General features: G+C 39.5%; 1 protein-coding gene across 4 annotated transcripts in view; it reads left to right on the forward strand.

Moving 5' to 3' along the window:
• Positions 1 to 24,287, forward strand: part of MYO1D (myosin ID) — a 347,920-nt gene that overhangs the window by 221,704 nt on the left and 101,929 nt on the right. For 2 of the 4 annotated variants that reach the window (XM_081218208.1, XM_081218209.1), the window contains exon 21: positions 18,742 to 18,896. In XM_081218208.1, coding sequence (XP_081074334.1) covers positions 18,742 to 18,896 — 155 coding nt within the window. Of the gene's footprint in view, positions 1 to 18,741; positions 18,897 to 19,010; positions 19,036 to 19,510; positions 19,548 to 24,287 lie in introns of those variants that run through there. The other 2 variants (XM_081218210.1, XM_081218211.1) reach the window with 2 other exon arrangements.

Genomic DNA, 24,287 nt, shown 5'->3' on the forward strand with positions numbered 1-24,287 from the left:
CCCTAGTGTGCAGCCAGGGAGGCAATTCACTGATCTAACTATTCTGTTAACCAAATTTATTCACTTTTGTCGTTCTAGCTATTTCTTGGAATCATCTGTTGAAAGTTGGACTTGCCCCCAGATTCAGTTCTGCCATTAGATTTTTCTCACCTCTGTGTGTGTGTGTGTTTGCTTGCGCATGCAAGCACACGGGCATGTGCACACATACGTGGGAAAGTGACAGGGAGAGAATGTGTGTGTTTTCTGGAAAGCCTCGGGATCCTGTGATCTGTATCAAAAATTAAATCTTCTTGAAGGTACTGACTGGTTTCAAGTTTGCAGATGGTCTCATCGGAAGATCTTCCTTCAACAAGAGTAGTAGAGATAATCACTTTATATTTGCTGACTTTCATCCCTTGTGATGGACGTCACCATACACTGTCTCACTTGACCCTCCCCACCTCACTGGGAGGCAGTCCTGCACTGGTTCTGAACTCTTAGGTATTAAATAAATGAGTTTATTTCTTTGTTATTGGTTGAGGTTCAGAGCAAACGTTCTTTACACTGAATTATTATAGCAAAGTTCTAACGCACTACAGGGAGAGTCTGATTTCCTGACATAACAGACCGAAAAAAAGATTTTATTTTATTGGAATTATATCTAAATAAAGACGTCTTTACAATGTGTCAGCGATGGAGATACATCAGGCAGGGTGGGTAGAGTGGACAAGTTCAGGATCCTTTCTCCTGACATTGCTCGAGTACTTCTTTGGCTTCTGTGCACGGAACAGTCACTTTGCTCCATAGGGAGCCTCCTCCAGCATCTGCCCTTACTCCGCTTCTCCTCCATCCCTTACCATTTCACGAAGCCTGTTGAATTGTAAGAATATCTCATGTTGCATTTAAAGACTATTACATTCTAAATGGTAAAGGACAAAAGAAGAGTCACATCCTGGTGGGCAGTGTCTGGCAAACACAGGCATTAGGATATGTGGAAGCATGTGGGTGGTTGTTGCATTTATGCCCCATCTTAACAATAGCACCCACCCCCGTGGAGTGTTGAGGCCTGAAATGAGATGCATGTAAACAAGTCTGAAGTAATGCATGTGAAGTCCTTAGCAGAGTCCTTGTCACAAAGTAAAATGCTCAGTCATTATCAGCTCTTAAACCCCTTGCAGACTGGCAGTCCAGTGCCTGTGGACAGCAGAGGGTGGGATAAGGTCAGCCCTCAGCATCCTCACTGTTTATTCTGTCCTCTTGCTTGTCCTTCTGCCTGGAGTGTTCTCCTCCCAGATAACTGCCTGGCTCCCTCACTTCATTCAGCTCTCTGCCCAGAATAACCTCCAACGGGTTGTCTAGAAGCATCCCTCCTATCCCTCTCTACACCTTTGTACTGCTACTGTATTCCTCCTCATAGACCCTGTCACCATTGTCACCTTATACAGTTGTTTACGCTCTGGCTCCCCCTACTCCCTATTAAAACACAGACTCCATGAGAGAAGGGCTGTGGCCATATAGTAGGTGCTCAATAAATGAGTATTGATGAATGCACTGGAGGGGTCAGGACTGGTGACAGGGGAAGCAGTTCAGAGGCTGCTGCTATAATCCTGTTGAGAAATTACAAGGGCCTGGGCTTCCCTGGTGGCACAGTGGTTGAGAATTCGCCTGCCAATGCAGGGGACAGGGGTTCGAGCCCTGGTCCGGGAATATCCCACATGCCGCGGAGCAACTCAGCCCATGCGCCACAACTACTGAGCCTGTGCTCTGGAGCCTGCGAGCCACGACTACTGAGCCCTCAAGCCACAACTACTGAAGCCTGCGCGATTGGAGCCCATGCTCCGCAGCAGGAGAGGCCACCGCAATGAGAGGCCCACGCACCGCAACGAAGAGTTAGCCCCCACTCGCCGCAGCTAGAGGAAGCTCACGCATAGCAGTGAAGACCCAACGCAGCCAAAAATAATAAATAAAATTTAAAATATATCTTAAAAAAAGGAAATTACAAGGGCCTAAACTCAAGCAAGGACATTTAAAGGGGTCAAGGGATCTGGATTCAAGAGCTATTTAAGTGGTAGAAGCCCTTGGGCATCGAGAGGAAAGGGTCTAGACTCATAGGTTTCTTTCCTGGACAACTTGGGTAGGCGGTGATGGTTACTCACCAAGATGGGAAAGGTAGGGGGGGAAGCAGAGATGTGGTAGGAGAGGGTGGAAATAAATTCAGTCCTAAACGGATTTCATTTGAGGAGTCTGAGGAACGAAAAATGGGGAGACCCGCTAGACAGTTAACTGTCTAGAGAACAATCCAGAATAGAGACAGATTTGGAAGCGACGAGTGGGTGGTAGCTTAAACCGTGAATGTGGATAAGAGCATCCAGAGAGGGTGAGGAGAGAAAGGGGAAATTACCAGGAGAAAAGGGCTTTTCAGGCTACAACGAAGGGTAGGGCTTTGATAAAGATGAACACATGGGAACCATCGGAGTTTCCTGAGCAAAGAGCGCCCTTCAACCTCATCTGTACCTTTTACTTACTGTCCTCCACACATGCAATAAATTGTGATCATCTGCTGCCTACTGTGGCACTATGGCACTATGCTAGGTGCTAGAAATAAAGAGGAGAAAGACTGCCTCTGCTTATTGTTTAGTGGGTGAGGCAAACAGATACAGACATCATCGCAGGACAACTCCTTATGTGCTAAAACAGAGCAGCATGAATTGCTGAGTGTTGAGGAAGGGTGGATATGGTTTCTCAGACAAGGAAGAGTTTCAGGGATTCATAAGTATATGCAAACACTTGTGCATTTTTCTGTACAGCGTACCTGTGGCTTTTTACAGATTCTTAAAGGGATTTGTGAATGACTGCTTTTGGCAACACAGAGCGACAGATTTTAAGAGGCCTGAAGAGGTTTGTTGTTTAGGAAGCTAATTCCGACAACGTTACAAAGTTTGGACAAACTGGGAAGTGGCTGGTGAAATAACTGCCATTCAGTAAATACGCCTTGGGGCTTGGGACATGGTGCCACTGGTGATGCTGAATTGAAATAGGGCCCCAAGAAACACAGTGGTTAAGGCAAGGTAATGAGTTTCATCTTGGTTAAGTCAAATACGTGGTCCCCATGGGCCCTCCACGGGACCCGTGTCTGAGTTTTCCCCAGACAAGCCAAATACCCATCTGGCACTGCAAGAAGTGTCTAAGCTGACTTCACATTTGAGAATTACCAGTATCTTAAGCAGAGGGAAACTTGCAGCCCCCTCTCCCACTAAGCCCACATTGTCCGCTCCTGCAGTGTATGCCTCTTGGCTGCCCAGCTGCACCATGAGCTCACTAAAGAGAAAGCCACATTTTCTAATGCATTTGCAGGCATGATCTAGAACAGAGAGTTGGAACTTCCAGTTCTGGACAAGATAGAACAGATGCATTTCTCCCTATCCTCCTCGCTAAATACAGCTAAAAACCCGGGACATCGTCTTATAAAACAAACGTTAAGAAGACTCTGAAAGGTAGAGAGAAAGTGAACTAGCTCGGGACTTTAAGACTTGAAAAGCAACATGGCAGTGAGCTCCTTGGGATTTCTTTTTGTCTCTGTACATCCCAGACTGCATCGCTGGAGAAGCCCCCTATCCAGATGGGCACAGACAAGAAAAGCTTGCTCTCTCTTGCCAAAGGACCAGGAAGTGGGCAGCCTATTTGACAACAAACATTCTCTGGAAAAACACCTAGGAGAGTTGCAGGCCCCCCTAACTTCCATCAACAAAGGCCTCATGGAAAGCCTGGACCTCTACCCTTGCCCAAAGTGAAGAGGTACCCTTCCCCGTCTCCACTGGGGTGGCATCAAAGAGGCCCAAAGGGGAGCCTGGACTTGCACCCCCCCACCCAGGGAAAGGGTGGTGCCCCTTCCCCTCTCCATAGAGTCAGGGGAGGCCAGGTGAGGGGCTAGCTTTCCACCCGCTCCTGGTGGCTCTAAGGTGTCTCTCATACTCCCCAGCAGGGTGGTATTGGGGAGCCCACGTGGGGCCTGGACTCCCACTCTTCCCACCCTGCAGTAAAGCATTGGCGCCTCCTTCCCCTACGGGTCCCTTTTTAGCAGAAGCCTGACAGAGTACAAGGTTTCCATTAAATCCAGAGTCTCATAACGTAATACCCAGAATGGCCAGGATGTGATCAAAAGTCACTCGTCATCCCTCACATAGAGCAATACTAGTCTACATGGATTCAACTTGCTGACAAACATAAGATAGGAAAGGAAACCTAAAATTATGAGGAATTAATCTCTGCATTGAGAAGATTAATTTGTAAGGTTAAAAAAAATTCAATGAAAAGACCAATAAGGAAAGTAACTTAAGTTGGTATTTTAAGAGAGAAAAGAAAATAAATTCAAAATCATATAAAACTTGATTAGTTAGTAAAACAATTAGCTTTGTAAAATGATAATTTGACTGTCTAAGATGAAGTTATGTAATGGTTTTACCTAAATCAATGGTTGTTTGTGATTAGAATCACTTGGGGAGGTTCTAAAAACTATAGATGCCCAGCCCCATCCAAGACCAAATAAATCAGAGTAGCCCCACTGATTCTAACATGCAGCCGGGGTTGAGAACGTTGGCCTAAATGAACCATAGGGGATAAATAGAATATAAGTGGAGAAATTTTACAACTTTTGCATAGTCAAAATAGATGTGATGGAGTTTGTGTCCTAAATTTTGCATGCTCTTTCTAAAGGAGGGCCCTCTCGGGCCATTTATCTTGCTTCATGCACCCTTGTGATGAATCTGATGATCTGGTCCCCAAGCCCACAACGATAAATCTGAAGCAGTAATTAAAAGGGAGTCAGTTTCTCACAGGCAGGCATATTGATGGTTGCAATATATGAAAACTGAAAGTACAGGAGGGCTCTGAGGAGATATAGTTTAGTTCTACTAGATGGCTTGGTATTAAAAACTTGTTGGAGTGATTTCTTGAGCTGTCTCCTCAGAGCAGTCTTTTTGGAATTAAAGTTCAGTTTTTCAAGAAACGTACTGAATACCAAGCTGCGAGACAAACCCTGGAACTCAAACTGCCAGATAATCTAGGAGAGAGACCTCCAATAGGCCTGTCTGAGATTTTTAGCAAAAAGAAAACAATTAGCCATGTGGCTGATACCCATGAACTGGTAGGTTCTAACCCCCTTTCTAGTAAGGAATTTGACACACTTAATCTAAATATGAAAAAGTCAAACTTGCATGCCACAAATGAGGTACACTTGCACCGAAAGGGAAAAATGACTCAAACGTTTAAATTAATAAAGGAGACTATGGCAGGCCCAGATTCCTGGGTAACTCTCTCTAAAGGAATTTGTATCGTAAAGTACAAAGTTCATTTGTGATGGCAAACGTTATCTAGGTTGTAAATTTTCTTCTTGATGGTGCCCTTAATCCCTGTTAGGAGGAGGAATATTTGGAAGAAATTGGAGTTGAATATGGAGATGTCATTTATTCAGTGCAGTTAGATGGGTTGATACTGGAAGTTTATTGAAGAGTTTTGCTGAGTTGCTTTCATGAAGCTGTTAAAATCAAGGGTTGAAAGGCCTTATCGATAAATAGTAGAAACTTAGCCCTTTTGTCAGTTGATTACAATGATTTTCATTGACCTGAATAATATTGATCAATAGTACTAGGCTTATAACTAAGTGCTTGTGCCTACAGTTGATTAAACTGGCTTTAAGACAATTTTTTTGTTACTGCTCATGGCACATATTTTGTAGAAAAGGGTCTGTTTCACCATTAGAATGTCATGTGCTTTACACACACAGGCATGATTTTTGGAACCTGTGGTCCGGGGAGTATGGTCATAGGAACGCCAGTAGCCCTGAAGATGCATCTGTTTTAAAGCACGTTTACTAATTACTGTTCACTATAACAACTCTGAATCCTTAAGAAAGTAAAAGAATAATTTTATAATGTTTAATGAAGTGGAAAATATTTCTGAAAAAGAGTGTGTTCTTACATGTTCTTCCAACGTGGTAAAATTTTTGAAAAATGTTTTGTTGAAAGTGATTTTTGTTTGTCAAGGCATAAGCTCTTAGTTATCCTGAACTATGCATTCTTTCCATGACACATTTACAAAATTAAGATTTCTCTATTTTCTGGTCACTATTGCTGCATAACAATTTACCCCAAACTTATAACCACCTCCTTTTTATTATGGCCATAGGTTCTTTTTTTTTTTTTTTTTTTTTTGCGGTACGCGGGCCTCTCACTGTTGCGGCCTCTCCCGTTGCGGAGCACAGGCTCCAGACGCACAGGCTCAGCGGCCATGGCTCACGGGCCCAGCCGCTCCACAGCATGTGGGATCTTCCCGGACTGGGGCACGAACCCGTGTCCCCTGCATCGGCAGGGGGACTCTCAACCACTGCACCACTAGGGAAGCCCGGTCATAGGTTCTTTTATGTCAAGAATTCAGAAAGGGCAAAGCAGATGAAGTAGCCTTCTTGGTCTGCTTCCTGCCCATCAAAGGTTGGGGGTCCAAAAGCCTCTGCACATTTTGTATTGTCTCTGTCCCTTTCAGTCCAACCTGATACAATTCCTTTGAAATCTTGGTGGACTTACTGTGCATCAATTTATAATCCACTAAAACCACACCCACAAATCTCTGTAAGATAAGCTCTCCTGTACCTGGGGCTCCTTATGAGCTACTATGGGACAAGGTCCCTAAGACTCTTAAGAGCTCCATTGTTTAATAGAGAAAGGCACACCCTGAAGATCTTTAATCTGCCTGGAAGTTTCTATGCAACACTGCCTTAGATCTTTCTGAGGTTTTGACAAAGGATTTTACAGTCCCGCCCTGGACTTGATCATTGCCCTGAAACCGTTTCCCTATTTGAGAATCATTTGCCATCTGGAGAAGCTGGTAATAAGAAACAGTTTTATTTTCAAACCCAGCAAGTGCAGGCTGCTTTATATTTCCTCTAAATTTTGCATGAAAGCTGAACAGTTCTGTATTAAGATCATCTCTCTCCTCTCACATGTTTTCATAGACAGCAGGAAGCAGCCAGATGGCACTTCCAGTGTCCTGTCTAGAAATCCTCATCTAGATCATTGAATTTGTTAGGTACGTTTTCTGTTTTCTACCTTCCCATAGTCAACAGTGTTGTCAAATTTCCTGCCGCTTTGTATCAAGGGTCCCCTTTCCTCAAGCTTGAAATAATATTTTCCTTGCTTCCCTTCAGGCCCTTGTGACTACCTCCTTAAAGCCCCTCGTGATTCCACCAGCAGGCGCCTCAAGGCTCTTACAGCTGCGACCACTTCCCAAAGCCAGTGTCAACTGTTTTAGTATTGTGTTACAGTAGCACCTCGCTGCTTCCAAATTTCAATTCCAGTCAACCATTGCTGTGTACCCAACCACCCCAGACTTAGTGGAGTAAAAGAAATGGCCATTTTATTTAATTTTTATCTTGTTTTGGAGTATAGTTGATTCAATGATGTGTTAGTTACAGGTGTACAGCAAAGTGATTCAGTTATACCCATACAAGTATCCTTTCTTTTTCAGATTCTTTTCCCATTTGGGTTATTGCAGAATATTGAGCCCAGTTCCCTGTGCTATGCAGTAGTTCCTTGTTGGTTATCTATTTTATATATAGTAGTGTACCACCATTTTATTATGATCATGGATTCCATGGGTCAGGAATTTGGAAAGGGCCCAGTGGGGCCAGTTCACCTTTGTTCCACAATACCTAGGGCTCTGGTTGGGAAGACACAAAAACTGAAAGTGACTCAACAACTGAGGCTTGGGATCATTGGGACCCTCATATGCTCACTCTTCTGGCGCTGGGGCTGGGAGGGCGCGTACCAGGACTGCTGACCAGAGGGTCAACCCTTGACCTCTCCGAGAGGCTTGAGATCCTCACAACACAGTGACCTCAGGATAGAGCCACCCCCTACATAGTGGCTCAGGGCACAAGCATTGCTTCCAAATGATGAGGGATAAACTCTTTATTTATCCCAAACTCTGCATTATTTCTATGACAGATCTGATTCGCTAAGATCTCTGATTTATAGCTAGTTGGGCCAAGGAGAGAGAGGAAGAGAAGGAGGAAGAAAGAGGGAAAGGGAGAGAAGAAGGGAGATCAGGAGAGACAGATGAACAGAGAACAGAGAGACAAAGCAAGAAATAAAGTCACCAGGCATCCTACAGAAAGTCAGAGCATCTGTCTTCCAAGCTTCTGAATGGAAAACAGAATGAACAGAATGTTCTCCATCTTTGAGCAGCCAAATCAATTTGTTAATTGAGATCAAAAGAGCATAAATATTATAACTCTGCCATCAAACCAAAGAACTGAAGTAGGGAATAGAAAATCCCAAAGGCCAAGTGTATACATCACAATACAAGCAGATACCTGAAGACACAAAATGATTTTCGTACAATTTTTTGAAAGCTCTTTGTGTTTTAAGCACACCCCTGATTGGGGTGGGGGGCAGCCCCAAGTTAGTGAAGTCCCTTGGAGGTGTTTGCAGAGAGCACTATTCACAGAAGAGAAGAGATCCCCCGACTCAAGAAGACATGGAGCAGCTGCTTCCTGGGAGTAAGTCTGGAACAAGAAGGCCCCAGAGTGAAAACTAGCCAGGAAGCCCTATAAAAAGGCATGCATTCTCCTCCCTGGTCAGACCTGGATGGCTTTAAAGGAGTTGGTCACCATTTTAAAAGATTAACTCTTTTCAAAGTCACAAGAGCTCAAGGGCTTGTGGCCTATTCCATTATTAGAGATTTTTGTCATAAAGTATCAGGGCCTTTTCTCGTGATTCCCACATTCTCCAGAAGTCTTCAGTTTTTTGAAATTGTTGTTTGGGATCCTGGAATTTACTGCTAGCATTTTGAGGCCCCACAGTTTTCAGTGACAAAGCTTGTGCACACACGTACAATGCAGACAGAGAAATAAAGATAGAATATGAAGCAAAAGAGGCAGCAAGCACAATTTGAAAAGATACTTGCACCACAATGTTCATTGCAGCACTATTTACAGTAGCCAAAACACGGAAGCAACCTAAATGTCCATCGACAGATGAATGGATAAAGAAGGTGTGGTACCTATATACAATGGAATATTACTCAGACATAAAAAAGAACGAAATAATGTTATTTGCTGCAACATGGATTGTCACACTGAGTGAAGTAAGTCAGACAGAAAAATATCATATCGCTTATATGTGGAATCTAAAAAAATGGTACAAATGAACTTATCTACGGAACAGAAATAGAGTCACAGATGTAGAAAACAAACTTATGGTTACCAGGGGGAAAGAGGGGAGGAAATTCGGAGATTGGGATTGACATATACACACTACTATATATAAAATAGATAACTAATAAGGACCTACTGTATAGCACAGGGAACTCTACTCAATACTCTGTAATGACCTAAAAGAATTTTTACAAGAGTGAATATATGTTTTAAAAGATAGCAAGCAAAATGACTTGTGGTTACAGTGGACTTTGGGGAAGTATTAACCCTGTCCCTGTTCTTGTCCTACAAAGTGAGGCTGAACCTAATGCAACAACTGTGGGTTTATAGCCTCAACATAATTTTTTTTTAATTATTGAAAACTGGAGATTAGAAACCAAGGATTATCTATCATTAAGAGAAATCAAATGAAGTTAGATTCTATTGCAATGAATCTTACTATGAGAAGAATATGTAGCCCACCAAAAAATAGTTTAAATTCCAAACCACCTATTTCAAGCAATTTGAATAAACCTATATTCTATTATTATCATATTTTAAATAGTTCCTTTAAGATTACCATTATGGCATTTGTCTGGTTTGTCACCTTCAAAGATTAACTATTTTCTTTGTAAAATTCTCATAATCCTAATGGTACAATTCATGAAAACAGAGAAAAGATAAAGAGAAAATTCAGTATTTTGTGAGTTTGTTCTTACTACAGTGGACCTCTGGCTTTCTAGGTCTAAGTAATGAGCTAATCATTTTAGCTCTCAAAAGCTAAGTAAGCCAATTTGACTTAGAAATATAGAACTAAGTCTTAAAAAAGAACATTCAGAGGAAACTCTCTGGCATGCTGGTAATGTTCTGTATCTTGATTTGGGTGTCAAAAATCATCCACCTAAACACTTAAAAGTCTGTGAATTTTACTGTACATAATTTATACCTCAATTTTTAAAATCCTATTTGACTGATGGGTCAAGATGTATGGAGTATTTTGGTGTGAGTAGGGTCATATGTTTTAATTTCCAGTTAATTCTTTTCTTACCTGCTATTTATAAAAATAGTAAAAGATAGACAGTATCTATTAACATACTCAGTCTCTGTCGTTTAAAAGTTGTATTAAAAGATCCAGGCCAAAGTCTCCATGCTCAGTCATGATACTTGTTTCTAGTCCAGTAATAACTTTTCTACAGGGGAGGAAGTCTATTCTCTCCTTTATCCACAATGCTTTGCTGCCAAAGATTACCAGTGGTTAGAAAAAAGTTAAAACTAATATTGTAGGGTTGATATGATAATAAATACATTTGAGTATTTACCAACTTTCTATGGAGAGAGATACTGATTTATATACCGTGGAATACTGTAAAATAAAAACAGTACAAGGACACAACTTCATACTTGCTTTGAAAAAGCGAAAGCTGTCAAGCAAGGAGATAATTCTAGTGGGACAAACACACAGATGACGCATAAATGTGACCTATTAATCAGCTGAGCAATATGGATGCATTTCTTATTAGTGAACCATCCTTACACTTGTGAACCATGCCCTCTTGGTCATGGCGTATTAGCCTGCTGAATTGAGTTTGTTAATTATTTTGGATATTTGCGTCTGTCCTTGTGAGACTGGTCTCTAGGTGTGTGTGTGTGTGAAAGAGATCTTCATCAAGTTTTGCTACCAGGATTCAATGAAATGAGTTGGGATGGTGTCTGTTTATGTTCTAGAGCATTTTCCGTAGCATAGGAATTACCTGGGACTTGATGGCCTATACTACCATCATCTGTGCCCAGGAACATTTAAGAGAGTGTTTTCTGCCAACATAAAAAAAAATTCCCCTAGTTATGAATTGATTCTGATTATTTCATCTTTCTTTGAGTCAATTTTTAGTAATTTGTATTTTCCTATAAAAGCATGCATTTCACAAATACTTAATTTATTAATAGGAAATTACAGATGTTATTCTCATAATTTCTAAAGACATCACACCTTTTCTTAAATCTCTTTTTCATTCCTCATGTTAGATATCTGTGTTTTTGCCTTGTTTTTTCCTGATTAGACCCTGCCAAGGGTTTGGTTCTTTAGTGGTCTTTTCAAAGAACCAGCTCTTGGGTTTATCATCTATATTGGTTTTCTCATTCATCGATTTCTGATTTTATCTTCACTAATTTTTACCTTGATAGATTTCTTTTGCTCTTTCTCTAGATTTTTGGTATTTAATTTACTTCCTTTTTTTCTTATTTAATAGCAAAAGTATTTAAGGCAATGTGTTTTCTTTAGAATATAGCTTTGGCTGCATCCATGAATTTTTTTTTTTTTTTTTTTTTTTTTTTTCTTTTTGTGGTATGCAGGCCTCTCACTGTTGTGGCCTCTCCCATTGCGGAGCACAGGCTCTGGACGCCCAGGCTCAGCGGCCATGGCTCATGGGCCCAGCCGCTCCATGGCATGTGGGATCTTCCCAGACCAGGGCACGAACCCGTGTCCCCTGCATCAGCAGGCAGTCTGTCAACCACTGCGCCACCAGGGAAGCCCCATCCATGAATTTTGATGTAAAATTCTCTTTCTCATTAACTTCTTCATTGTCTGTAGTTGCAACTATAATCCAGGAGTTGCCTAAAGAGATACTTTTTAAAAAATTCTCAGTGATAAGGTTGTGTTGTTAACCTTTATATAATTTCTAGTTTTACTGCACTGTGATTAGGGTCAGTGCATATCCTACTTTTTGTAATTGGGGAGAGGAATGTTACTTTTGGCCCAATACATAATACATATGTGTAAATGTTTCAGGGACCACAATAAATGTGTGTAAAAATTCCATGTAACTGATAATCAAATACGTTGATTATTCAGCCACTCTCCATACTCATTTGCTTTTTGCCTGCTTGAACTGCCAAGCCCTGGGTCATCCACTAAAATCACAACTTGGTCCATTTCTTTTGTATAAGAATAATTTTTGCTTTGTATGTTTCAGTACCATGTTATTCAGTGCATGAAGATGGTGGTTTTCATTTTTTGCTATATTTTTGTCAATATAAAATGAAAACGTTTTGGTTTTTGCCTTGGATTTTGCTTTGTCTGTTATTACTATTCCCATCCCTAGTTTCTTTCTGGTACGTCTTTGGCCATCCTTTCATTTTTTTTCTATGTCTTTTTGTTTTAGATGCATCTGTTATAACATCTGTTATAATTATAATAGAGTATAGTTAAATTTCTTTTTTGAACTAATCTGTGACCTGTTTTCATCCAATAAAAGAGTTGTATCCCATTCACATTTCTTATAGAAACTGACAAATTTTGTTTTCTTAAATTTGATTGTGTTATTTAAACGCTTTCCATTTTTAATACTTCTGTGCTATTTCCTTCTTTTTTTTCTAGTTGCTATGTTGTTCAAGTTTTATTTATTCTCTTTTTACTAACGATTAGAAAGTTATAACATTCTTTTTACTTGTCTGGTTATGTTCACTGTTTGATCCTCCATAGGAGGAGGGTCTAGGAGAATTGAGTTAGATTAGCATCAGAGATTGTATCTGCCCTGCTCAAACCTTCAAAACCAAAGAAGAGGAATGTTTAGATTTATCATAGCGTAGAGATCTCACAGATTATGAAAAATAAGAAGGCAACTAGTAGGGGGAAGCCCTGATAAGGAGTTTCACTTTTGTTCAGAGAACTTACTTGTGTGTTCTGGCTGCCCGAAGATAACTGAGGTAGGATCCCTTCCCTAACTAATGTATTTGCATACAATACCTCCCTTGGCATGACACTTGTGTAAAGCTTTTCAGATTTTGCTGGCATATCTTCTCTTAGAGTGTAAAGACCTTTGAAGGCAGGGGGTTTTGCTTATTTATCTTTTTATACCTCTGAGTTGCTCCTATTTGATCCTTGCCACAATCTTATGAGGTAGATGAGGCACCTAGTAGGATCCTTATTTTGCAGAAAAGGAGACAGATGGCTTCCCCCAAAATTAAATGGTTCGCTCAGGCTCACACGGCTGAATTGAGATGAACACCCAGGTCATCCCTTACTCCACTGCTTTTTCCCATCTAGCACCCTGTCTCCCAGAACAAAAGAGACATCCTGGGTGCTGTTTGTCCTGCCTTGGTGACAACAGGATCTTAATCTTTCATTATCTGTGCAGCAGAGGAAAGTAGGTGCTGTTTTCCCTCTTTTCTGCTGGGACTCTGGCATGCGCATAGGCCTGAGAACACAGATGAAGAATTCCTATGCCCATCCAGGTGAAGCCACTCAGGTAGGGCGGAACAGGGAAGGGCAGGAAGGGAATTCCACACCCCGAGGTGGGAAGGTGGCTGAGAAAACAGTCATAGGTGCCTCTGCTCTAGCCCGACAGCATCCAGGAAGGGACCTTCTATCTGGATGGTTTCAGCATTCACTGCTGAATCGGTCCCTTTCCCCGGACCCCTGCAGCTAATGTTCCTGGGATATGCAGGCAGAGTTAGTGCTGTTAGAATTCTCATTTTATTAGGCTTTAATCAAGCTCTCCTGTGAAGTGCTACATAAATTTCATTTTGAATTTTGTGTATAAAATAAATGAGAGAGAAGGATCATAGACATAACATGTTTTTTTAAACGAAAATGATATTTTTAATTTACTCATATAAAAATCATCTGGGGGTGGGGGAGGGAAGGATTGGGAGTTTGGGGTTAGCAGATGCAAACTAGTATATATAGGATGGATAAACAACAAGTTCCTACTGTATAGCACAGGGAACTATATTCAATATCCTGTGATAAACCATAATGGAGAAGAAATGAAAAAGAGTATATATATGTATAACTGACTCACTTTGCTGTACAGCAGAAATTGACACAACACTGTAAATCAACTATACTTCAATAAAATATTTTTTAAAGGAACTTTACAAAAAGCCAGTGTACACCAAACCAAACCAAAAAAAAAAATCATCTAAGTGTCAGAAAGATGGATACATTCTCTTATCCATGGCCTCAGAAAACCCATGATCTAACGTAGGTTTGTGAAATGATTTCCACCTCCTTGAATATTTTCCCTTCTCTCCATTGAGCGATGACCCTGGTATTCTTTAAAATCAACCTAAGAACTCACCTCCTATGAAAATTTATTTATGTGACATTTAGGGATACTTATTTTTACAGCTTATGTTCATTTGTACATGATATTTGGAAAAGCCTACTGTGATAGAAAGAACATGGGTCTGGGTCAGTCTGCAGCCAGTTTCAGGGTCTGCAAATCAGCTAACTTCTTTGAGCCTCAGTTTTCTTATCTGTAAAATACGGGCATGAGACTAAATGATCTTCCAAACGTATGAACTGTTAAAGTGTTCCTCAGTTGTTGGGTATTTGTCTCTTCCACTCATCCAGCTGGATCATGAATCCCCCTAGAACAGAGATTATACCTTCTGCATCTTTGGTACTTCCATCCCCACCCCCAGGCTGCCTGGCACTCTGCATTGCCCCCAGTGGGTCTCCTGTCAATGCTGATTGCCAGACTGACAGCACCTGTGGCAGCCAGGAGGTGGCACTTTGGTATTTTCTGCAATAGAAGAACAAACCACAGAACAAGAAATCACTCGGGTTTCTGCTTTATTGACCAAGGTAGATCTAGGGATCAAAATAACCAAGGAGCTATATTTTTTAAATTTGCGTATAATAAATAAAATTGGCTTTTGGTAGTGGTGATTGTATACAGGTCTGTGGGTCTTAATACATGCATAGATTTCTGTAACCACCACCACAATGAGGATACAGAGTCATTCCGTTACCCCCAAAAAACTCCTTTGTATCAGACTCCCCCTGACCCCAATCCCTGACAACTGTATTCTAGAATATCACATAAATGGAGTCGTGGAGTATGTAACCTTTTGAGACTGGCTGCTCTCACTCAGCATGATGCCTTTGAAAATAAACCATGGTGATGTATATCAATAATTTGTATTATTAGTTCATTCCTTTTTATTGCTGAATAGCATTCCATTGTATAGATGTATCACAGTTTGCTTATTCACCTATTGATGGATATTCTGGTGGTTTTGGGGCAGTTATGAATAGAGCTGCTGTAAACATTCATGTGTAAGTTTTTGTGTGAACATAAATTTTTATTTCTCTGGGATAAATGCCTAGGACCGAGATTTCTGGTTCATGTGGTAATTCTATGTTTAACTTTTTGAGTAGCTGCCCAACTGTTTTCCCAGTGATCGTACCATTTTACATTCCCACCAACAATGTATGAGAGTTGATTGTTCTACATCCTCTTTGGTATTGTCACTTCTGTTGTTTTTCTTCTTTGTTTTGTTTTTATTTTGGCCATTCTGATAGGCTTGTGGTGATATCTTGTTAGAGTCTTAATTTGCATTTCTGTAGTGCCTAGTGATGTTGAGCACCTATTTGCCACCCATAGGTCTTTGGTGAAGTGACTTCAAATCTTTTGCCCATTTTAAGTTGACTTGTTTGCTCTCTTGTTGTTGAGTTTTAAGAGTTCTTTATATATTCTGGACACAGGTCCTTTATCAGATATATCTCTGCAAATATTTTCTCCCAGTCTGTGGGCAGTCTTTCCGTTCTCCTACCAATGTCTTTCTTAGAGAAAAGTTCTAAATTTTATGAAGTTTAGTTTAACAGTTTTTTTTCTTTTATGGGTTGTGCTTTTGGTGTCATTTCTAAGAAATCTTTGCCCAATCCAAGGTCACAGAGATTTTCTCCTGTGTTTTCTTCTAAAAGTTTTATGGTTTTACATTTTACATTTAGATCTATGACCCATTTTGAATTAATTTTTCATGAGGTGTGAGATTTAGGTCAATGTTTATTTCGTTTGGCATGTGGATGTCCAAATGTTCTGAGTTATCCAGATGTCCAAAGTATCCTTTCTTCGTTGAACTGCCTTTGCATCTTTGTGAAAAATCAATCGGTCATATTTGTGTGAGACTATATCTGACTCTCCATTCTGTTCCCACTGATCTATGTTTTTATCCCTTTGACAATCCTTTTGACAATTACATTGTCTTGATTACTGTAGCTTTATAGTAAGAAAATCAGCTACTGTGAGTCCTCCAGCTTTGTTCTTTTTCAAATTGTTTTGGCTACTCTGGTTCCTTTGCCTTTCCATATACATTTTAGAATCAGCTCGTTGATATCTGCCAAAAATTCTGCTGGGATTTTGGTTGGGATTGCATTAAATCTATAGATCGATTTGGGGGAAATTGGCAGTATTCAACAATATTGAGTTTTCCAAACCATGAACACATTATTCCTCTCTGTGTATTTAGATTTTCTTTTATTCCTGTCATCAGCATGTTCATTTAATTTCTTTCATCAACATCTCGTAGTTTTCAGCTTACAGGTCTTACACATATTTTGTTATATTTATATCTAAGTATTTTTGGTTTTGAAGTTGTGGATGGTTTTGGTTTTAAATTTCTGTTTCCATGGGGCTTCCCTGGTGGCGCAGTGGTTGGGAGTCCGCTTGCCGATGCAGGGGACACGGGTTCGTGCCCCGGTCTGGGAAGATCCCACGTGCCGCGGGGCGGCTGGGCCCGTGAGCCATGGCCGCAGAGCCTGTGCTCCGCAGCGATGAGGGACCCGCGTACCGCAAAAAAAAAATAATAATAATAATAATAAATAAAATAAAAAATAAAAAATAATAAATTTCTGTTTCCAGTTTTTCATTGCTGGTATACAGAAATATTTTTGTCTGTTGACCTTGTGTTTTGTGACCTTGCCAAACCCACTAATTAGTTCTGAGAGCTATTTTGTAAATTCCTTGGGATTTTCTACATAGATGATCATGTAATCTGAAAGTAAAGTCATTTGTTTCTTCCCTTTTAAACCGTCTGCCTTTTAATTTATTTAAACCTGCCTTAAGGCACTGGCTAGGGCTTCCAGTACGAAGTTGCCCAGCAGCAGCAACAGTAGAAACCCTTACATTGCTCCTGATCTTTGGGGAAAACATTCAGTCTTTCACCACTTAGTAAGATGTTAGCTGTGGCGTTTTTGTAGATGTCATTCATAGGTTGAATTCTCTTCTAATCCTGTTTGCTGAGAGATTTATAGCATGAGTGGATGTTGAATTTTGTCAAATGCTTTTTCTGCGTCAGTGGATACGATAGCTTTCTTTTTTTAACATCTTTCTTGGAGTCTAATGACTTTACAATAGTGTGTTAGTTGCTGCTGTATAACAAAGTGAATCAGCTATACGTATACATATATCCCCATATCTCCTCCCTCTTGCGTCTCCCTCCCACCCTCCCTATCCCACCCCTCTAGGTGGTCACAAAGCATCAAGCTGATCTCCCTGTGCTATGGAGCAGCTTCCCACTAGCCATCCATTTTACATGTGGTAGTGCATATGTCATTGCTACTCTCTCACTTTGTCCCAGCTTCCCCTTTCCCGTGTCCTCAAGTCCATTCTCTACGTCTGCGTCTTTATTCCTGCCCTGCCACTAGGTTCATCAGTACCGTTTTTTTTTAGATTCCATATATGTGTGTTAGCACACAGTATTTGTTTTTCTCATTCTAACTTACTTCACTCTGACAGACTCTAGGTCCACCCACCTCACTACAAATAAGTCAATTTTGTTTCTTTTTATGGCTGCGTAATATTCCATTGTGTATATATATGCCACATCTTCTTTATGCATTCATCTGTCAGTGGACATCAGGTTGCTTCCATGTCCTGACAGTTGTAAATAGTGTAGCTTTGTTTTTTTTTTCTGTTGCTATGATGGATTACATTGATTGATATTTTTAATACAAAACTAGCTATGTATTTCTTAGATTATCTCCACTTGGTCATGATGCGTTTTTGTTTTTATGTATTTTTGGATTTGATTTGCTGATATTTTGGCCATTCTAATTACATCCATGTTCATGAAGGATATTGGATATTGGTTTGTAGTTTTCTTGTACTGCCTTTGTTTGTTTTTGGCATCAGGACAGTGCTCATATAATGAGTTGTGAAGTGTTCCCTTCTCTTCCATTTTCTAGAAGAGATGTGGAGAATTGGTGTTATTTCTTCTTTAAATATTTCGTAGAATTTACCAAGGCAATCATCTGAGCCTTCTGGAGTTTTCTTTTTTGAAAGGTTCTTAACTACAAATTTAATTTCTTTAATAGATATAGCAGTATTCAGGTTATCTATTTCTTCTTGGGTGAATTTTGGTAGTTTATGGCTTTCAAGGAATTGTTTGGTTTTGTCTAAGTTGTTGAACTTATGTGCATAAAGTTGTTGTAAATATTCCTTTATTATCCTTTTAATGTCTATGTGGTCTGTAGCAATAGCCCCTCTTCCATTTCTGATATGGTTAATTAGGTCTTCTCTCTTTTATTCTTCAGACTAGAGATTCAGCAGTTGTATTTATCTTTTGACAGAACCAGCTTTTTGTTTCATTGATTTTACTCTACTGTTTTTCTGCTTTTAATTTTGTTAATTTTTGTTCTTATCTTTATTATTTCCTTTCATCTGCTTGTTTCATGAAGCTCGATAAGGATTAATGTCATCAGAGTTACTGAGTAGAACCATTACAAACTATTTTTAAATTCATTCTTTTGAGAACCACCCTTACAGCTTCCATGCCTTGTCTCTTTGCAGTTGACTGGTCTGAGCGTCTCCAATGGGAAGGACCAACTGGTAGTGTTCCATACAAAAGACAACAAAGACCTCATCGTCTGTCTCTTCAGCAAACAGCCAACCCACGAGAGTCGAATTGGAGAGCTGGTTGGAGTCCTGGTGAATCATTTCAAGAGGTAAAGTTTGATTTTTGTTTAACTAAGTTGAATATATATGAAATCTTTCATCATAATTCTCACTGAACTTGTTTTGTGCCAATTTTAGTGTACTGAATTATTTTCCTTCTTAAGGAAAACTTAAATCATCTGTTTCCCAGAAGGCACAATTAGCATCCAGCCTTAGTTTCAAGATTAGGGATGATCGTCTACTTTTCCAGCCTCCAGCTGAACCAACAATGAGAGATTCCCCCAATGGTGATTTCTTCACTGCCAATCCAAATGTAATTAAATCCAAAAGACTGAAAACTTACTTTATCTTCTTATTGTCACAGCTTCTCATTTACCCCACATATAATCAGTTAGAGCAGCTACTATGAATATAAACAAATTAGAAGGCAGGTTTAGGATGACATGTAGGTCCACAAAGACTAAAGGGATTCTTTTTTTTGTTTTTTAATAAAGTGATTTATTTTCTCACAATTCTGCAGGCTAGATTTTGAGATCAAGGTGTATGCAGGGTTTGTTTCTTCTGAGGCCACTCTTCTTGGCTTGTAGATGGCCATCTTCTCTCTGTGTCTTCACATGGTCTTCCTTCTGTACATGACTATGTCCAAATTTCTTCTTCCTTTAAGGATATCAGTCATGTCGGATTAAGACTCACCTTAATGACCTTATTTTGACTAAAGGGATTCTGAAGAGGCAGTTACCTCTGCAAAAACATGGAGTCATGAGGGAATGTGGCATTGTCTGAGAACTTCATAGTAGCCCTAGGCGATACCTGGGGTGGTTGTTTATGTCTGTGTAGTGAACAGTGATGTGAGAGATATAAACGGGGAGCAGACCCTGATGGTGATGGGGACCAGTGAATGGATAATTTTAAGCAGAGAAGTGACTTGTCTGGTTATTTATTAGAGTTGTTTTAGAGATGGGGTTTCTCTTCCCAAAGGAGGTCATGGAGTATTTGGAGTTGGGTGTTTCTCTGACTCCAAACTCAGATGTTCTTCCCATTGTGGCACACTGTCTCTGCCACCCCACCACCCGGATGCCAGAAGGAGACCACTCCTCCAAACTCAGGGACTGAGAAATGAGCCCAGTGTCCAGTTCCTTTTCTTCCTAAAAGACATTTACTAAGTTGCCAACAGTAATCTAGTTCCTCATGAGTATTTCTTTTCCTTTAAGTTTAGACATGGCTTTTCGCTAAACAAAGGCATATTTAGAATCTGATGTCCACACGTCTAATTCTGCTGTGTTGCTTTTTACTGATAAATGTATGGTGTATAATTTTAAAAGTGAGCTGCACAGGCCATTTATTATATGTTCTTAAACCTTGTATCCTAGATCAAAACAGATCTTTAAATATCTTATATAATTAAATGTTTTTAAATGCTATAATAAAATAATGTTTCATGGTCATCTGATGGGAAAAAATAAGATACAACTAAGGAATTACCAAAAGATAATAGTAAACATATAGGTCTTTGAAAAATTCCCTTCCATCTGCCAAATAATTATAAAGTAAGAGAAATACTGAAGAGTTTAGAATGGAAGGGAAAGACATGGAGAAGTCATGTCTACAATAAAGTCTATAACTCAAATAAACAGGCCTATTTTCCTCCTAATATGTAGTTACAGCAAAGTATGGATAATCAAAGGGATTTTAATCTTTACCTTTCAGTTGGATGCCTGTAGTAGTAAATAGTTTTTGCCTGGGAAACTGAAATATTTTTTCTCAATCTGAGTCCTTGTTTCTCAAATTCTAACCACTGTTAAATGCCTCCACAAGTGGTGGAAATATGTGAATCTGGTTCTAGAATCCATCAACTGCTTTCTTTTCCTAGCATGTGTTCTGAGATACATTTCTATCTCGAATATATGTAAGAATTTTTTTAATATCTTTATTGGAATATAATTGCTTTACAGTGGTGTGTTACTTTCTGCTGCATCACAGAATGAATCAGCTATATGCATACATATATCCCCATATCCCCTCCCTCTTGCATCTCCCTCCCACCCTCCCTATCCCACCTCTCTAGGTAGTGACAAAGGACCAAGCTGATCTCCCTGTGCTATGCAGCTGCTTCCCACTACCTATCTGTTTTACATTTGGTAGTGTATATATGTCCATGCCACTCTCTCACTTTGTCCCAGCTTACCCTTCCCCCTCCCCGTGTCCTCAAGTCCATTCCCTACGTCTGCGTCTTTGTTCCTGTCCTGCCCCTAGGTTCTTCAGAAACTTTTTTTTTTGGTTCCATATATATATATATATGTGTTAGCATATGGTATTTGTTTTTCTCTTTCTGACTTACTTCACTCTGTATGACAGAATCTAGGTCCATCCACCTCACTACAAATAACTCAATTTCGTTTCTTTTTATGGCTGAGTAATATTCCATTATACATATATGCCACATCTTTATCCATTCATCTGTCGATGGACACTTAGGTTGCTTCCATGTCCTGGCTATTATAAATAGTGCTGCAATGAACATTGTGGTACATGACTCTTTTTGAATTACGGTTTTCTCAGGGTCTATGCCCAGTAGTGGGATTGCTGGGTCGTATGGTAGTTCTCTTTTTAGTTTTTTAAGGAACCTCCATACTGTTGTCCATAGTGGCTGTATCAATTTACATTCCCACGAACACTGCAAGAGGGTTCCCTTTCCTCCACACCCTCTCCAGCATTTACTGTTCGTAGACTTTTTGATGATGGCCATTCTGACCAGTGTGAGGTGATACCTCATTGTAGTTTTGATTTGCATTTCTCTAATGATTAGTGATGCTGAGCATCCTTTCATGTATTTGTTGGCAATCTGTATATCTTCTTTGGAGAAATGTCTGTTTAGGTCTTCTGCCCATTTTTGGATTGGGTTGTTTGGGTTTTTTTGATACTGAGCTGCATGAGCTGCTTGTATATTTTGGAGATTCATCCTTTGTCAGTTGCTTCATTTCCAAATATTTTCTCCCATTCTGAGGGTTGTCATTTCATCTTGTTTATGGTTTCCTTTGCTGTGCAAAAACTTTTAAGTTTCATTAGGTCCCATTTGTTTATTTTTGTTTTTATTACCCTTTCTCTAGGAGGTGGGTCAAAAAGGATCTTGCTGTGATTTATGTCATAGAGTGTTCTGCCTGTGTTTTCCTCTAAGAGTTTTATAGTGTCTGGCCTTACATTTATGTCTTTAATCCATTTTGAGTTTGTTCTTGTGTATGGTGTTAGGGAGTGTTCTAATTTCATTCTTTTACATGTAGCTGTCCAGTTTTTCCAGCACCACTTATTGAAGAGGCTGTCTTTTCTCCATTGTATTTTCTTCCCTCCTTTATCAAAGATAAGGTGACCATACATGCATGGGTTTATCTTCTATCCTGTTCTGAAGTCAGGGAGCCTGATTCTTCCAGCTCCGTTTTTCTTTCTAAAGATTACTTTGGCTATTTGGGGTCTTTTGTGTTTCTATACAAATTGTGAAATTTTTTCTTCTAGTTCTGTGAAAAATGCCATTGGTAGTTTGATAGGGATTGCACTGAATCTGTAGATTGCTTTAGGTAGTATAGTCATTTTCACAATGTTGATTCTTCCAATCCAAGGACATGGTATATCTCTCCATTTGTTTGTATCATCTTTAATTTCTTTCATCAGTGTCTTAAAGTTTTCTGCATACAGGTCTTTTGTCTCCTTAGGTAGGTTTATTCCTAGGTATTTTATTATTTTTGTTGCAATGGTAAATGGGAGTGTTTCCTTAATTTCTCTTTCAGATTCTTCATCATTAATGTGTAGGAATGCAAGAGATTTCCATACATTAATTTTGTCTCCTGCTACTTTACCAAATTCATTGATGAGCTCTAGTAGTTTTCTGTTAGCATCTTTAGGATTCTCTATGTATAGTATCATGTCATCTGCAAACAGTGACAGTTTTACTTCTTTTCCCATTTGGATTCCTTTTATTTCTTTTTCTTCTCTGATTGCTGTGGCTAAAACTTCCAAAACTATGTTGAATAATAGTCGTGAGAGTGGGCAACCTTGTCTTGTTCCTGATTTTAGTTGAAATGGTTTCAGGTTTTCACCATTGAGAACAATGTTGGCTGTGGGTGTTTCATATATGGCCTTTATTATGTTGAGACAACTTCCCTCTATGCCTACTTTATGGAGAGTTTTTATCATAAGTGGGTGCTGAATTTTATCAAAAGCTTTTTCTGCATCTATTGAGATCATCATATGCTTTTTATCCTTCAGTTTGTTAATTTGGTTTATCATACTGATTGATTTGCATATATTGAAGAATCCTTGCATTCCTGGGATAAACCCCAGTTGATCATGGTGTATGATCCTTTTAATGTGCTGTTGGATTCTGTTTGCTAGTATTTTGCTGAGGATTTTTGCATCTGTGTTCATCAATGATATTGGCCTGTAGTTTTCTTTTTTTGTGGCATCTTTGGTTTTGGTATCAGGGTGATGGTGGCCTCGTAGAATGAGTTTGGGAGTGTTCCTCCCTCTGCTATATTTTGGAAGAGTTTGACAAGGATAGGTGTTAGCTCTTCTCTAAATGTTTGGTAGAATTCGCCTGTGAAGCCATCTGGTCCTGGGCTTTGTTTGTTGGAAGATTTGTAATCATAGTCTTAATTTCAGTGCTTGTGATTGGTCTGTTTATATTTTCTATTTCTTCCTGGTTCAGTCTCAGAAGGTTGTGCTTTTCTAAGAATTGGTCCATTTCTTCCATTGTCCATTTTATTGGCATATAGTTGCTTGTAGTAACCTCTCATGATCCTTTGTATTTCTGCAGTGTCAATTGTTACTTCTCCTTTTTCATTTCTAATTCTATTGATTTGAGTCTTCCCCCTTTTTTAATTGATGAGTCTGGCTAATGGCTCATCAATTTTTTTATCTTCTCAAAGCAGCAGCTTTTAGTTTTATTGATCTTTGCTATTGTTTCCTGCATTTCTTTTTCAATTATTTCTAATCTGGTCTTTATGATTTCTTTCCTTCTGCTAACTTAACCCGTTTTTTTGTTCTTCTTTCTCTAATTGCTTTAGGTGTAAGGTTAGGTTGTTTATTTGAGATGTTTCTTGTTTCTTGAGGTAGGATTGTATTGCTATAAACTTCCCTCTTAGAACTGCTTTTGCTGCATCCCATAGGTTTTGGGTCATCGTGTTTTCATTGTAATTTGTTTCTAGGTATTTTTTGATTTCTTCAGTGATCTCTTGGTTATTTAGTAGTGTATTGTTTAGCCTGCATGTGTTTGTATTTTTTACAGTTTTTTTCCTGTAACTGATATCTAGTCTTATAGTGTTGTGGTCGGAAAAGATACTTGATATGATTTCAATTTTCTTAAATTTACAAGGGCTTGATTTGTGACCCAAGATATGATCTATCCTGGAGAATGTTCTATGAGCACTTGAGAAGAAAGTGTATTCTGTTGT

Source organism: Mesoplodon bidens, assembly GCF_964165515.1.
Source record: "Mesoplodon bidens genome assembly, chromosome: 19".
In the NCBI taxonomy this organism is placed as follows: Eukaryota; Metazoa; Chordata; class Mammalia; order Artiodactyla; family Ziphiidae; genus Mesoplodon; species Mesoplodon bidens.